At 46.0% G+C, this 17498-nt stretch overlaps 1 protein-coding gene across 11 annotated transcripts in view; it reads left to right on the top strand.

The window, feature by feature from the left end:
- Positions 1–17498, top strand: part of MAMLD1 (mastermind like domain containing 1) — a 110391-nt gene that overhangs the window by 40708 nt on the left and 52185 nt on the right. For 10 of the 11 annotated variants that reach the window (XM_081222398.1, XM_081222393.1, XM_081222397.1 and 7 more), the window contains exon 2: positions 15656–15814. The exons of the other annotated variant lie outside the window; for it this stretch is intronic. In XM_081222398.1, the coding sequence (XP_081078524.1) occupies positions 15719–15814 (96 nt within the window). In that variant the 5' untranslated portion in view covers positions 15656–15718. The remainder of the gene's footprint in view (positions 1–15655; positions 15815–17498) is intronic. 11 annotated transcript variants of the gene reach the window in all.

Raw genomic sequence — 17498 nt, 5'->3', positions numbered from 1 at the left:
AGAGCTTTGTAGTGAGCGTCTGAGTACAACTCCGCGTCTGTCGCGTACCGAATAGCAAGCCTTGGGCTCATTTCGTTCTGATTCTTCTGAGTATATTGACAAATGCTTTGAGAGTTGGAAAACACTTTCATGGAAAGCAGAGACCCTCTCGGCCTCTAACTTCCAGTGCCCAAGGGAAACTCAGCAGAGATCCTCTCTCATAAAAAGCAATTTCTTATATGACTATGAAATGAATTTCATGAACCACCATAGGCTTCTTAACCATTAAAAAAAAAAGCGTTATTACAACGGTACCTTTTGGATGCACCAAGGTTATAGAGGTAACAGGGCTTTACTGAGCCTTAACTTCGCTGCAGTACAAAATGAAAAGTTTGTCTCTTTTCTTATACCTTCTCTACGACTCTCTCATACTTGCTTAGTATAAGGAAAAAGAGAAAGGATGAATCAGTATGACACAGGCAGCTTGACTGGATGAATAAATGGATGGCTGACGGGGTGAAAGAACTGCAAAGTCTTGGCACAGAAGTGTTTATTTGGAGCGTTTCTGAATTCCAAATCAACTCTGTGCACATTTGAGCATCAGGAATGGGTGATACTCCATCTGAGTCTTGAGCTCTGTGGGTCTGTAATGGTCTTAGGAATATGCCTTTTAAGCTTTAGCTGTTGGAACCCTTAAACCACAGAAATATACATTTGTATTTGACCCACAATGGAATTACGTGGTCCTGATTTGGGTTTTGAAGAAATCAGTTTAGAAGAATACTGTGGATAAAATCAAGGAGAAACCAGAACTTCATGTTTCCTGGCTGCCTCCTCAGGTGCACAGAGCCTGAAGCAGGACTTGGTTCGTTTTCCCGAACCTTCTTCCTCCTGGTAAACTAGCACACTGCACAGGGCCCCTCCCCACACCCCACCGCACCCCCAGTTTTAAGCTCCAGCCAAGGGCATCGTTTTTTTTCTGACTCAGGGAAGACACTTTTGATCAAGCAAAAATGTCCTATTTGCCCTGGTATTAGCACTTGGGCTTCTGGGTTGGAACAGTTTTTGCTTGATAAATAGGCTAACTTTGCAAAGGCTGGCCAGAGACATCAACTTGTGTAGTTTGAACTGGGGAGATCCGTTCTTGCTCTCAACCCAAGTAGCCTACCAAAAGCGTTCACGTCAGTGTTCCCCTCCAGCTCTTCTAGAAGCCAGAATCGGGCCGTGTGTTCAACATAGCTCTTGCCTATTTAATTGCATTTGTCTTTAATGCCTGCTTCTATGCATTTTGTTAACTGTGTTCTCGAAGGGAAGTGTCTGGGGACCATTACTGAAACGCACAGCCATTTTCCCACCTTCTTTAGTAACTGGACCCATTGTTGCCAACTTGCAATAGATAAATATCTTTGAAATTAGATTGTTTCCTCCAAAGCTGATGGTAGCAGCCCTGACTGTTTTCTTTCATTTATGAAATAATATCTAAAATATTTGCAGAGAAGGATTTCCAAGAATGGAGAGAATTTATTGCGTCAGAGTAAGTACTGAAGGCACATTTCCTCCCATCAAATGGGATTTCACATGAAGTCTCTAAGTGCAACAGTAAGGTTTTTCTTATTATTGGAAATCCATCAGGAGAGTGGAATGTATTCAGGAAGGCAATTTTTTTTTTTTTTTTTTGGCTGCGTTGGATCTTCGTTGCACTGTGTGGGCTTCTCATTGCAGTGGCTTCTCTTGTTGTGGAGCACGGGCTCTAGGCGCGTGGGCTTCAGTAGTTGTGGCACGTAGGCTCAGTAGTTGTGGCTCACGGGCTCTAGGGTGCAGGCTCAGCAGCTGTGGCTCACGGGCTTCATTGCTCCGCAGCATGCAGGATCCTCCCAGACCAGGGCTCAAACCCGTGTCCGCTGCATTGGCAGGCAGATTCTTAATCACTGCACCACCAGGGTAGTCCCCAGGAAGGCAATTTAAACATGAACTCTTCACAAATCTTTTCTAGCCTAATGCTCTTTTATCTCACTGCTCCTTAGGCCACTTGTTACGTACCCTCCCCTCCCCCGATACGCCTTCTTAGGTAATTTTCTCAGTTGGACCCGTCACAGTGTAGATGGAGACAGAAGGCTGGACCGTGGGTGCAGACCTCGGGGACACCTCCGTGCAATGCCCGGTGACAAGTGCCACATTTCGTAGCTGTGGCCTTCCTTGTTTCCTCCCACTTTCTTTTTAGAGTGCTCTGGACTCTGAGGTTGCTGAATTCTTGAGCCATGTCCTAATTCATGGGGCAGGGCTCTGATCCCCAGATGGCCTTGTTTAGAATCTGGGGGCGGGGGTCACACGAGTGTTTGGTTGAATGTGGAAAGAGGGGACCCCAAACTCTGCCCGGCCCCACTAGGAATCCGAAGGTAGCTGAGGGTCTTTCCAACAGCCGCTGAAGGGAAGTCTGTACACTCTGCCTGGGGACTCATAGTAGGTGGATGCCCATTGAGGTGGCGCCAGCTGGCAGGGCTCATAGGGTCACCCAGGCCAGACTCTTTCGTCTGTTGAAGGAAAGTGAACCCCGGAGAGGTGAAGCGGCGCGCTCGTCGGCCTTGGCAGGGGGAGGCAGCAACCTCAGTGCTGCCGACACTTTGAAGAGAGGCGGGGTCACTGGACGGCCTGGGAGGCGGCCTCGGATATTTATTAGGCTTCTTGGGGCAGTACCTTTTGGAATGTGGACCAGAGGGAGCGTTAGATGGGGCGTCTGTGTCCAGCCCAGCGCACCGCAATCTCGGGAGTCAGTGAACCTGACATGTGGCGTCAACTCTCTCCCTGCCCATCGTTCCTCGCGATCCTCATCCAGGGATCTGCCTCATTCCAGTCTCTGCCTTGATTTCCCTCTCTGCTCAAGAAGAGGGTTACCTTACAATCTCTAGTTTGCCTCCCGAAGCTAAGAGTCTAGGACTCTAACCAAGCGTCACTATAAAGGGACGGGGGGCAAAAGGGACTGCTCCCTTTTGTTCAGTTCATTTGCTCAGAGGTGCAGAAAGGGGCTGCCTTCCCCCAGAGCCTCTGTCACAGGGACTTTCAGGTTCAAGTTATCATCTGACCCTCACACGGTACACGTGAAAGGCTAAGAGCAGGGCATCGGCCCTGCTTTGCAGATGAGGAATCTGAGGGTCAGAGAGTCAATCATTTGTTTAAGATATAAGTGCAAGCCAGATCTCCTGGCTCCGGTGTTCTGCCCACAGTTTCTCCTAGGTCACCAGCTACAAACACTTTGCAAACCTTCACTTGCCTGCTTCGGCCTGCTGTGACGGCTGGCATCAGGGCCCAAGTGGCACACGTTGATAAGTTGTTTCTACGTGCTGAAGCTATTGCGTGCCAAAATTGCCACAAAACCAAGCCACTTCCTCCCTAGCCCAGCATCTCCAGTTATTGTACGATAAGTCTAGGGACAGCATTGTTTAAAAAATCATTTCAAGGGGAAAAGAATCTTGCTTGCATATCTGCCTTCAGGGCCACAACTGAGGGGAGAGCAGGGGCAGGAAGGGAGGCGAACAACTTAGGTTCTCTTCCCTTTGCTGGTGGTGGCGGAGCCGCCTGAGGGCTGCTGAGCAGAAGCCCAGCTGGATGGCAAGGAAGAGGGGCCAGGCACCCACTGGGACTGATGGGGACATCCCCCACTTAGAAAGGGAGCCTTTCCCCCTGGGCCTCTAGTGCTTGGGTACTTTCTAGGACAGAGAGAGAGAGAGAGAAAGAGACAGAGAGAGAGAGAGAGAGAGAGAGAGCGTCTCTGTCTGTTTGTGCCTGTCTTTGTGCGTCTCTGTGTGTGTGTGCCCGTGTGTATCTGTCTGCATGCGTGTGTGTCTGTGTGTGCCTCTGTATTTGTATGTCTTTGTCTCTGTGTGCATGTCTATATCTGTGTGCACGTGTGTGTCTATTTGTATGTGCGTTTGTGTGTACTGTGTGACTGTGTGCATCTATGTCTGTGTGCGTACCACCGTATGAGTGGCATGGTATGGCCCTGCAGAGGACACCGGGACAGTTTCCTGACGCCCACCCCCCTCAGGCCAACCGCAACCTTGGTGATCAGCTGTGGGGAAGCTTGTGGGCATTCAGCACACAGGAAAGCCAGCACCCAGAAGGGCCGTCTGGACTATCACTTTAAATCCCAGGGCTCTTTCAATTTTCAAAGCACATGATGTCCGGAACAGAAAAAGATGATGCTGAACAAGTTCAGGGAGAAATGAGGTCTTGACGAAACTTGGCCTCACATCACCTTGAGGCTGTTTCTGCTGCAGTCGATCACGTGACAAGATCAACATTGTTATCCCTGCTGTAAGACTGTCTCGGTCTGCCCTCATTTCTGGGTGTCCGCAAGTTCCAGAAAACTCTGTTCTCTGCTTATTGTCATGGATGGACACTGTGTGCCGCTCGGTCTTAGAGTTGAATCCGTTTCCAGGCAGGGCCAGCTGGAGACACAGTGATCCCAGCTGACTTGTTGGTTTGGGCAAGTCTTGTCTCCTTAAAGCAGGATTCTGCAGTCCGAGCCGACTGTATGGGATCGTAGAACGTTTGTACTTGCCAGGAAGCCCCGGCCCCAAGCTGATTCATCGCTGAGTGGCACGCGACGGCCAGGGGTGTGTGTGGTGGACAGGCATTTGTAACCTCAGTGGCATGACATCCCAAATCCAAAAGGAGGGGGACTTGGGAGGTCCCTGGCAGTGGCAGCAGCGATGTCAAAATTCAAGTCAACCAGATCTTGAGGTATTATTTCCAAACCAACTTTGTAAGTTGTTTATCTATGACGTGGGTCACTAGGGAAAGGTCGTGGCACCACGGTGTCATTAAGGGAAGAAAAGGCCTGTTGACACCCCATTTCAAAAGGAGCTAGTCCTGCTAAGAGTGCAGGATACAAACATTTTTTTTCTCCCCAAACTTAAAAGATGTGGCTTCATCGTTTCTCTAAAAGGAACAACTTTCTAAAACCCCAAGTTAAGGAGTGATAATAATATGGGCTTTATTTAAAAAGTTTAATTAGTATATAATTTACATACCATATAATTCACTCTTTAAAAGTATACAATTCAATGTGTTGCACTGTTTTGACTTGTCTATTCTGGACATTTCATATAAATGGAAGCATACATTGTGTGGTCTTTTGTGCCTGGCATCTTTAACTTGGCCTCATGTTGTCAGGGCTCATCCATGCTATAACGTGTACCAGTACTTCATGACTTTTTATGGCTGCATAATACTCCACTGTATGGAGAGACCACATTTTGTTTATCCAGTCACCAGTTGATGGACATTTGGGTTGTTTCCACCTCTTGGCTATCATGAATAGTGCTTCTGTGAACAGTCATGTACAAGCTTTGGTGTAGACATGTTTTCATTTCTCTTGGATATACACCCAAGAGTGGAATTGCTGGGCCATATGGCTATTCTATGTTTAACTTATTCTGGAACTGCCAGACTGTTTTCCAGAATGGCTGCGCCATTTACATTCCCACCAGCAATATGTGACGGTTCCAATTTCTCCACGTCACTCTGGGCTTTTTCAAGTCAACTTTTACAAATGAAAAGTGCTGTGTTTTAGAATATTGTTGTATTTATTAATACGAGGCTCTAATTATATGCCTTGTGGCTCTTGAATACTGTCAAAGCAGTCCTTTCAAATGCACAGAAATATTGAACAATGTGTTATGCCTTCCTAAGGACACATGGGCTCCAACCCAACGAGTCACCAAGGCTCTAGGCTGAGAGACTCCTTCAAATGGTTCTAGGGTAGCCGCCACCCAAGCTTGAATCCGTTCACATGCAGTGGTAGCTGTTAGAGTTCTGTACAGAACTTAGTGTTTTACACATAAAGAAACTCACTCTTCAAGGTTAAGCAGCTTTCCCAGAGCCCCATAACTCATGACCTACAAGCCAGCCTTCCTGCTTCACGGCCTCTCCTTGGGCTCCGAGGCCCCGACTCTTCTAACATCTAGAAGCCCGGCCTTCTTCACTCTCAACCCGCCTGTCTCCAGCCTGGGCTCTGCCTGCCTCTCCCAGGACTGGCTCCCGCTGGACCGGGGCGTCTCACTTGACTCGTTACACCTTCACACCAAGATTGCTCATGGCAGATCGGAATTAGCAGCATCCAGTTCCTTTCGAGCGGGGTCAGGTGCTGCGATTACAGCCCAAAGTGCCCATGACTGACAGCAGTGAGTTTCTGGATCTGTTCCCCACGAGGCGTTCTCTGCTGGAGGTCTGGACGGTAGGAGTGGCCTTAGCCTCCTGGCCCGTATTCAGCCTGCCATCAAGCCGTGTGACCCTTCACTAGAGGTCCCTCCTTCCCATTGCTTCCTCTCGCTTTCCACATGACCCTGCACCCCAGTTTTGTCTACAAAAGTTTGTGAGGCGTTTGCCATGAGCAGAGCTCTGTGCTGGGGGCTCCACTTCAGAGCTGCCTGGGATCAGATGATTCCTGGCTGCAGGTTCATGGGGCAGGCAGAGTTATAAGGGTCCAGAACAGGGCGTTCTCTAAGTGCCGAGAGCCAAAGACAGCCCTGGGCTCAGAACGCTCTAGCTCCTAGTCACCCAAACAAGAGAGGATCCTTCACACCAGAAGAGTAAAGAAGCCCCAAAGCTCCCGGGGGAGCTGGCACAGGCCAGCCCTCAGGGGCATCCACACCTTTGCTATAGAAAGATTTTTATCCCCAGTGTATGAGTTTGCTAGGGCTGCCATGGGAAAGTTCCACAGACTGGGTGGCTTAAACCATAGACAAGAATTTTCTCACAGTCTTGGAAGGTAAAGTCTGAGATCAAGGTGTCAGGAGGACTGCACTCCCTCTGAAGGTGCCGCAGAAGGATCCATTCCAGCTTTCTTTTAGTGCGTGCTAGTTCCTTGGCTTATGACAGCATAACTCCAGTCTTCACGTGGCCTTTGCCTGTGTGCGTGCCTCTGTGTCCAAATTTCCCCTTTTTATAAGGACACCCATCATACCGAATTAGGGGCCCACCCTACTCCAGTATGACCTCATCTTAACCAGTCACATCTGCAATGACCCTATTTCCAAATAAGGTCTAATTCTGAAATACTGAAGGTTATGACGTCAACACATGAATGGGGAGGGGGAGACACAATTCAACGTTAACACCAATGTACACGTCTGAAGACAGATTTGAATTATTTTGCCATTGACATTACCTTCACCCGACCAGATGTCTTCCATTCCTCTGTAAGCCCATTTGAAGTCCAGAGATCTTTTGGCTTTTTCTTTGGTTTGGAAGCTAAATTTCACCCTTGAAAAAATGAGGACTCTAATATCCAACGTCTTCCATCCTGACCAAAAATATGCCCAACAAGCCAGAGACCCAGGATGGGACATCATGGTCTCAGAGATTCCTTTGGGAGTGGCTGAGCAGAACCTGTCTCGTCACCTCATCCAGGGAGCGCAGAGGAAGAAGCAACTAAGATGGGGGATGCACTCGGGGATGTGGGGTGCACCCAACTTGGCTTCACAATGCAGCTCACCTTTATACCTTCCAGTCTGAAGCCCGAGGCTCTTTCTGCTGCTTAGTTCCTGGGGGGCAGGGGACTGGGACTCTTTTGCACTTGGAAAGGTTTCAGTCCTTCAGGGTTGCTCCATCATGCTCGGCTTGCCTCCTTGCCAAGTGCCTCTGATTTGGTTCTTCGTTTCCTTCCTCTGTCATGTCCAGACTCAGGGGGCAACAATGTAGATGTGACCCAGACTGGCACTTTGACGTGGACATCAGGCATCTGACAGAGTCCACAGGTCTGGGCAGCAAGAGGTCCAGTAGTAGAGGCCTTGGCTAAGATGGAGAGGGGTGAGCCAGTGATAACCCTGGGGGCCCTCGGGTGCCCTCAGAGCCCAGGCTGACGGGGAAAGAGAGACTGGCCTCAGACCTCTGCTCCGAACCTGAAGTGTGAGTACAGCCCTCACCCACATGAACAGGCTCCAGAGCCCCAGAGCAAAGTCTCTTCCTGGAGCATCGACTTACTTGATGATGGGTTGGGGGGGACATTTTCTTTCTGTATTAAACCCGACACGGATATAGAAAACTGAATTCACATGGATTTCTGAGGGTGAAATCCAAAGTGTGTATGGCAGATGATTTGGGGGTTCATCCACAGTCCTGGATTGTGCTTGGGGGAGAAACATTGCTGAGGATTGGTTTCTTTTTATGGGGGACATAGGCTTCCTGTACAGGTGTTCGTGGATGCTGCGGGGGGTGGGGGTGGGAAGGTAGCATACCCCTGCTGTGGCAGGAAGGTCTGCCCAAGGGCTGCTTCCCAGGCCCAGATTCATCTCCAGGGAAAGAGGAAACGATATCATGGCCACAGAGGCTGGCGTGCCGATGGCAGGAGACGCCTTCTGACTTGGACCAAACAAAGTCAATTTCCAGGCAAGGAACTCTCACCTGCGTTTCCTCTGTTGGCCACGCTCTCCAGCCCTGGTCCCAGCCGGTACCCAAACTCGGTGATGCGGTGCTGAGTCAGTAGGCCGCTCCTGCAGACCAGAGCATCAGGCCTTTATCCTCGGAGCTCTGGCCGCTACCTCTGCCTGTCCTCTCTACATTGGCTGCTGGGAACCGCAAAGGGGTGGGTCAAGAAATCAGTAGAGTGGAGTCTTTAAGAACCACAGCGGCGTTTTCTTTTTTTAATTTTGCCTTTTTTTCCTTAGAGCTAAATGGGTAGCTTGTTTGGTATTGGTAGGTTTTGTGTTGCCAGTGCTAAAATGAGATCTGGGCCTCCATCCCTCACACAGGCTCGAGGTGCTGGGCCAGGGAGTTAGTGATGCTTCAGCAGTAAATGAGATCTCCTTTTTCCATTTTTATTTGGGCACACTGTATATTATATGACATTTTGTCCTCGTTAGGGTGTCTCTAGACCCTAGTATTTGAGTGTGGTCACAACTGAGGCCTTGGGCTTGGCCCCTGAAACACTCAACAAAGATTTGAGTGGGACTTGTATTTTCAAGAATAAAAAGGTCTGCGCAAACTTCTGTACATTGCTTGAGAAAAGAATGCCACTTAGGGTCTTCCCTGGTGGCGCAGTGCTTAAGAATCCGCCTGCCAATGCAGGGGACACGGGTTCGAGCCCTGGTCCGGGAAGATCCCACATGCCATGGAGCAACTAAGCCCATGCGTCACAACTACTGAGCCTATGCTTTAGAGCCCGAGAGCCACAACTACTGAAGCCCATGCACCTAGAACCCGTGCTCTGCCACAAAAGAAGACACCACAACAAGAAGCCCGTGCACCGCAACGAAGAGTACCCGCCACCCCTCTCCCCGCGACTAGGGAAAACCCACGCATCAGCGAAGACCCAAGGCAGCCAAAAATAAATACATAAGTAACTTTAAAAAAAATGCTACCTTGGACGTGCCCCAGAAGCAATAAGAAGAATGTATCCCTGTGGGTCTGGACACTGAAATCCTTTTTGAATAGAAGTTAGCTTCTTTTATGAAATAATTATAGATTCACTGGAAGTTGCAAACAGGGTATAGAGAGGCCCTGGATGGTTACATCTTATAGAATAGTTGTACAGTATCAAAACCAGAAAATTGATATTGCTGCAGGTTTTTCTGAGGACATAAATTTTCATTTCTCTGGAATAAAGGCCCTAGAGTGCAAGTGCTGTGTCATCCTACAGCTGCATGGCTAGTTTTACATTTCCCACCAGCAGTGAGTGGTCCAGTTTCTCCACTTTCTGACCAGCTTTTGGTGTTCCCACTGCTGTTTATTTTAGCCATTCTGATAGGTAAGTAGTGGTATCTCATTGTGGCTTTAATTTGCAATTCTCTAATGGTTAATGATATTGGACATCTTTGTATGTGCTTATTTGCCTTCCGTAGAAACTCTTCAGTGGAATGTCTTTTCATGTCTTTCTCCCATTTTCTAATTGGGTAGTTTGTTTCCCTACTGTTGAGTTTTTGAGATTCTTTATATATTCTAGATACTAGTCCTTTATCAGATAGGAGGTTTGCAGATATTTTCTCCTAGTCGTGTTTTTCATCCTATTCACAGGGTCTTTCACAGGGCAAAAGATTTTACTTTTGATAAGGTCTAATTTATCAATATTTCCTTTTACGAGTCACGCTTTTGCTGTCAAGTCTAAGAAAGAACTTTTTGCCTGGCTCTACATCCTGAAGATTTTCTCCTACCTTTTTCTAAAACTTGTGTAATTTTACATCTTACATTTAACTATACGGTCCATTTAGAGTTAACTTTTGTGTAAGGTATGAGGTTGAGTTTGAAGTTCATTTTTTGCCTATAGATGTTCAGTTGTTCCAGAACCATGTGTTGAAAATGCTACCATTCCTGTGCTGAATTGCTTTTGCATTTTTGTCAAAAATCAGTTGGGCATATTTGTGTGGGTCTATTTCTGGAATCTCTGTTCTGTTCCAGTAATCTATGTGTCTGTCCCTCTGCCAACACCACACTATCTTCTCTAATGCAGTCATATGATAAGTCTTGAAACCGGGTAGGTTGATTCCTTCCACTCGATTCTTCTTTGTCAAAATTGTTTCAGCTCTTCTACTTCCTTTGCAACTTCCATAAAAATTTTAGAATAATTTTGTCTATATCTGCAAAAAATTGTGCTGGGATTTTGATAGGAATTGGTTACAGCTCTATATCAATTTGAGAAAAATTGACACCTTTAGAATGTTGAGCCTTTCATTCTGTGAACATGGAGTATCCCTCCGTTCGTTTAGATCATCTTTGATCTTTCATGAGTGTTGCATAGATTTTAGCATGCAAGTTCTATGCATGTTTTGCTTGGTTTTCACCTAAGAAGTTTTTGAGCAATAGTAAGCGGCATCGTATTTTTAATTCCAGCGCCCATGCGTTAGTTACTGGTATTTATAAGTGCAATTGATTTTTTAAATTTATTTTGGCTGCACGCGGGTTTTCTCTAGTTGCAGCAAGTGGGGGCTACTCTTCGTTGCAGTGCGCAGCTTCCCACTGCAGTGGCTTCTGTTGTTGTGGAGCACGGGCTCTAGGTGTGTGGGCTTCAGTAGTTGTGGCACACGGGCTTAGTTGCTCCACAGCATGTGGGATCTTCCTGGACCGGGGCACGAACCCGTGTCCCCTGCATCGGCAGGCGGACTCTCAACCACTGATCCACCAGGGAAGCCCGCAATTGATTTTTATATGTTGATCTTGTATCCTGAGAACTTCCTGGACTTACTCGTTAGTTCTAGGAGTTACTTTGTAAATTTGGTAAGATTTCCATGTAGACAATCATATCACCTATAAATATAGTTTTGCTTCTAATATGTATGCCTTTTGTTAGTTCTCTTGCCTTAATGAACTAGCTTGAACTTCCAGTACTGTGTTTTTGTTTTATTGAGATATATTTGACACACAACATGGTGTAAGTTTAAGATGTACAACATACCGATTTGATACAAGCAGTGAAGAGAGCAGATATCCTTGCCTTGTTACCAATCGTGGAGGGAAAGCATTCAGTCTTTAATCATTAAGTGTGATGTTAGCTGTAGATATATTGTAGATGTTCTTTATCAGGTTGAGGAAGTTCCCCTCTAGTTCTGGTTTTCTGAGAGTTTTCATCGTGAATGGGTGTCGAATTTTGTGAAGTCCGTTTTCTGCAGCACATAATACGGTATGATTTTTTGAATTTGTGGTTTTGCGATAATTGTAGATTCACATGCAGGTGTAAGAAATAGTGCAAATAGGGCTTCCCTGGTGGTGCAGTGGTTGAGAATCTGCCTGCTAATGCAGGGAGCATGGGTTCGAGCCCTGGTCTGGGAGGATCCCACATGCCGTGGAGCAACTAGGCCCGTTAGCCACAACTACTGAGCTTGCGTGTGTGGAGCCTGTGCTCCGCAACAAGAGAGGCCGTGATAGTGAGAGGCCTGCGCACCACGATGAAGAGTGGCCCCCGCTTGCCACAACTAGAGAGCCCTTGCACAGAAATGAAGACCCAACACAGCAAAAATAAATACATTAATAAACTCCTACCCCCAACATATTCTTAAAAAAAGAAATAATGCAAATAGATCCCATGTACCCTTTAGCCAGCTTCACCTAATGATAACATCTTGCAAAACTGTAGTATAATATCACAAGCAAGATGCTGACATGGGTACAGTCAAGGTACAGAACATTTCCATCTCTACATGAATCCCTCATTTTGCCCATTTATGGACACATCCACTTCCTTCCCACACCAACCTCCTCCTTACCCTTTGGCAATGTCTAATCAGTCCATTTCTATAGTTTTGTCATTTTAAGAATTATATAAATGGAATCACACAGTATGTAAGTTTGGGGGTTGCCTTTTTTTTTCACTCAGCATAATTCTCTGCAGATTCATCCAAGTCATTATATATATATATATATATATATATATCAACAGTTGTGTCCTTCTTTTGCTGAGGAGTGTACCATGGTATACAGGTACCAGTTTGTTTAATCCTTTGTTCATTGAAAGATTTCTGGGTTGTTTCCAGTTTGGGGCTATCTACTATAAACACTTGTTTACAAATTTTTGTATGACTACCAAGTTTTCATTCCTGTGGGATAAATACCCAGTAGTGCAATTGCTGGGTCATGTAGGAGTTGCATGTTCAGTTTTTAAGAAAGTGCCAGTTTTCATTCCCTCCAACAATGTATGAGTAATCCAGTTTCTCCCATTGTTGCCAGTATTTGCTGGTATTGATTTTTTTAAATAAAGGTGAAATTCACGTAACAATTCAGTGGCATCAGTACATTCACAATATACTAAGCCATCATGTATTACTTCAACTTTTTAAAAATTTTGTGGATTGTTTTATAGTCCAAAATATGTCTCTCTTGGTATATATTTCTTGGATGCTTGAAAAGAATGTAAATTTTCCTGTTTCTTGGTGGAGTGGTCTATAAATGTCAATTAGATCCTATTAGATGGTGGTGGTGTTGAGTTCTTCTATATCTTGCTGATTTTCTGTCTAATTGTCCTATCAACTATTGGGAGAGGACATTGAAGTCTCCACTATAAATGTAAATTTCTCCTTTCAGTTATGTTAATTTTTGCTCCATATATCATGTAGCTCTGTGGTTTGGTGCATACACATTTAGGATTACTTTTTCTTCTTGGTAGATTGACCCTTTTTCCATAATGTAATGCCCCTCTCTGTGCCTGGTAATTTTCTTTGTTCTGAAGTTACTTTATCTGGTATTACTAGAGCCACCCCTGCTCCTTTTTTTAAAAAATTAACATTTGCATGTTTTTCATCCTTTTACTTTCTACTTGCCCATATCATTATATTTGCGGTGAGCATCTTGCAGACATCATATAGTTGGCTTATTTTTTTTATTGACTCTGTCAATTTCTGTCTTTTAATAGGTGTATTTAGATCATTTCCACTTAATGTACTTATTGATGTTAGTGCTTAATTCTGCCAATTTATTTTTAATTTCTGTTTGCTCTCTATTTTTGTTTCTCTATTTTCTTTTTCCTGTCTTCCTGTGGGTGACTTGAATATTTTTTAGAATTCCATTTGATCATTCACGTACAGTGTTTTGCATGTTTCTTTTCATATACCATTTTTCTTGCTGGCTCTAGGTATTATATCATATATACATAACTTATAAGTGTCTACTGATGTCAACATTTTACCAGTTCACGTGAAGTATAGAAACCTTACCTCTCTTTCCACTGCTTTACCAACCTCCTCTGTTTATAAGGTAATCGTTAAATATTTCTCCCACATACATGTAGAACCACAGCATGCACTGTTATAATTGGTGCTTCAACCACCAAATATAATTTAGAAAACTTGAAAGGGAAAGGAAAGTCTATTCTATTTACCCATATTTTTTCGCTTTCCATTGTTCTTTCTTCCTTGGTGATGTCCAAAATTTCTTCTTTTATCATTTCCTTTCCGTTCAGAGAACTTCCTTTAACCATTCTCTTAGGAGAGGTCTGTTGTTAACAAATTCTTTTAGTTTTCCTTTTTAGTTTTCCTTCATCTAAGAAGGTCTTGATTCCCCTTCCATACCTGAAGCATATTTTTCAGCACTTATTTAGATCTTCTGTTTTAGCTGACTTCCTCTGACAATGCTCTGGCAGGGAAAGGGGAGCACTCTCTCATTTCTGCCAGGTAGGTATAGAAATCCAGGCTCCCCACTTAGCCTTCATTGACACCGGGGAGGTCGGGGCTTCTCATTACTGCTGGGCAGTGGTGACAGTTCCAGCTCCCCACTGGGCTTCCACTAATGCCACCCTGGCTGGGATAGGTAGGAGTGCCTCATTACTGTTCCCCATGTGATCTCCCCTGACACTGGAAGGGATGGGATGTGGACCTATTACCACTGTGCCAGGGGCAAAGGTCCTGGCTCTCTGTGAGGTCTCTTCTAACACCACCCTAGCAGGGACAGGGAGAGATGACTCATTACTGCTCTGTGGGAGTGGATTCTAGGCCCCCAGTTGGCCTTTACTGATGGGGCTGGGTGGGACCACCCTTTTTTCTATTAGCTGAATTAGAGTGGTTCTTGTATAAAAGTTTTCGGTCTTGGGAGGCTGCCCCTTTCCTGGTCCTTTGGCTTTTGCTGGAGGCTTTTTGTCTGTGTTCATTGGCACTTTGGATTGTTGGCTTCTTCAGGTCCTGATCTGGGATCTATGAGGCAGAATGAAAACCCAGGGAGCTCGCCACCGCGTTGTTCCTTGGGTCCCAAGGTCCCTATCCAGCCTGTTTTCTTCTCTCCACCTTTCAGGGTCTTCTTATGTTTGTTTTATATGTAATGTCCAGAGGTTTCAGCTGTGCTCAGTGGGAGAATGGGGAAAGTACTTCTCCATTTTTCTAGAGCCAGGCATCTGGACATGGAAATTTTAGACCTGGTTTTGTACTGCCAAGTAGATCTATGGGAAGGAGAGCTTCCCTCTCATATGAATGTCTTAGCAGAGCTCTTATTCCACGTCTACATTGTGAGAACAAAAAGAAATGAAACAAAACAAAACGAAAAAAATCCGCTGTACCTGTGTTTGCACGTGTCCGCTCACCTGTCATGGAGGGCATAAATTGGGGCAGCCGTGATGGCAGCCAGCTCGGTTAGTTTTTTGTAAACCAGTGCACCAGGGTTTCGTGAGCCCCTTCCAACATCCATTGCTTCTTTCCATTGACTGTCAGGTTATGACCTGTTAGTCAGCTCACTTGGCTGGGTGCTAACGGGCAGAGTGGGGAGTTGCTCCTTCTATGGGCCAAAGGCTTCAGTAGAGCTGAAGGGGCAATAAGCCATCACGTGATCCAACCACCATGGTTTTCATATTAAAAAAAAAAAAAAAAAAAAAAACCCTGTGTCAGAAAACAGAAAAGCCTTTCCCCAGATCTCGCTGCGAACCACACAAGCAAAGCCAGACCCAGGAGCCCCATTCCCTGCCTTTAAGCCCGCTGTTATTTACGGTACATTGGGCTGCTTCTCCACCCATCCCTCAGCTCTCCAGTGAACTTCACTCTGCCCCATGGCCAGAGACTGCGGTCTCATCCCAGCCAAGTGCCTCCCAGAGGTGCCCTTCTTCCCTGGAGGTGGGAGGGGCTCCATGAGGGTGGTGGGGTGGGAAGAGAGACAGGAAAACGAACGTGGCTGACTCCACCTAAACCTGTCCTCAGAATGCAAGTCTGTGATTCACGGGGTCAATGGTCTCATCTTCATATCTGAAAGACAGTGTACTTTTTGTCTCCCTAAGCCCTGTGTCTAGGTCGTTTGGGAAGCGCCTTGGAGAGTCAAGAATAAAATTGCAGGTCAAACAATGGATGACTGGAAAAGTCGGCTTGTAATCAAGAGCATGCTTCCCCATTTCGCCATGGTGGGAAATCGTCAGGAGCCCAGAAAGCTCCAGGAATCGGTCAGACAATGGGCTATCGGGGGGGAGGGGGGTTTTGAATGCTTCTAATCTTAAACTTGAACGTAAGATGTGTTATTGAAATTCTCTGTGCGAACTTGGTGGCGATCAACCAACCCAAAATGTAAGGAACTGAAATCTGACCTAGAAGGGATCTAGGAGATGAGCTGACCTTGCCCCTTGTGAGTTTTTGGAAGAGCAGGAAATAGAGTCCAAGGTTCCATGTGGATTCCCAGTCCAGCTCTCTCTGCACTGCACCCGTTCAACTGGAAAGAGACGAAGGGTGAAAAGGGAAAAAGACCTACGTTTTCCCCTTAATAGAAACCAGGAATGTGGGAATGACAGGCACTAGATATATTATATTAGCTTCCTAGTACCACTGAGAACAGGAAGCCGGTGAGTAGGGCACAGAAAGATATTCCCATTCGATCCTCTGGCCCTGATGTCCTTTCAAAAACTCATTTGACACATTTCTGCTTTCTTCCCTTGGAACTCAGATGGCATCCATGGGTCCGAAACTCAGGGTTAGGGATTCCAGAGAGCCATTGGTTGGTTGAATCTGACAATAAAAACCTGCAACCTCGCCAGTCTACCAGGGTTAGCTCAGTTAGTAGGAGGTGCCGCAAACACAATGGCTGTTATCTCAGTGTATTAGGTCCACAAAGGAGTGGCTCACTTAATCTCTGCAATTAATAGAGCAGAGAGGAAATGGCTCTTCTAGACCCGTGGGTCTGCTTCCTTCCTGTTCAGAGAACTGGGAGCTGGGGGCTCTGAGGTAATGTCATTTCACATAACTAGAGGGCCTGGCTTCTCCAATTCCAAGGGCAATCCACTTTCAGTAAGTCAGTTTTCTATTTAGTTGAGGATTCTGATCTGTGCACAAGTGTGCGGGTACATTGTTGAAATCCTGTTGCTCTTTTTTGCCCTGGTTGTCTACCACCAACAATGTACTGAAAATGTGGTATCCAGTTGAGACATTTACAAAACTTTGTTTACTGGAGTTCCAGCTCTCACAGGGATGGCGGAAAGATGGGATGGCAGAGAGGGAGCAATTACTTTGGCCTGTCCTCCAAATTGCCAGCCCTCCCATCAGGCATCTTTCCATGGCAATCTCTACCCTCCATCCTAATTACCCTTTTTAGTTCTTGCTTCTCTTTTATGGTCAAGAAATAAGTCAGTGAAGGAAAGCCTCTTGGTAATGTATCCAGAGTTCATGGTCAGCTTCAACGGGACTTGCAGTTTCTCCTTTGTTTCACGCTTGTTTCCATCCCTAGGGGAAAAAAGTGGGTGAGTTGTAGGTGCAGGATCCTCTTCCCCTTCCCCCCATGTGCCCCACCAACACCCTTTTAAAAAGTAGTCGTAAGAAAGCACAGCACCCTCTCAGCATTTGTTCATTCATTCAGCAGCCTGATTGCTTAATGACTCGTGATCTGGAGTTTTACCTTTTGAACACTTGGGCATCCACCCAAGCTTAATAAGGCATCCAGTCTCTGCAGTGAGTGTATGGAGTTTTAACAGGAGGCAGAATGTTTGCTTCCTCCTTTTGAAGTTAAGATCTCCACTCCTCCCCCAGAACGGTGAGTGGATTGATTACTAGTGCACGAATCTCTAAAATACTAGCACTCCAGATGGGAGCGCTTCAGAGCCCACATGAAATTGGAACCCAGTCGTCTCCTTCTCAGTCTGC

Source organism: Mesoplodon bidens (genome assembly GCF_964165515.1).
Source record: "Mesoplodon bidens genome assembly, chromosome: X".
Taxonomy (NCBI): Eukaryota; Metazoa; Chordata; class Mammalia; order Artiodactyla; family Ziphiidae; genus Mesoplodon; species Mesoplodon bidens.
The sequence above is the reverse complement of the archived record's forward strand: the minus strand, read 5'-3'. Positions and strand labels throughout refer to the sequence as shown.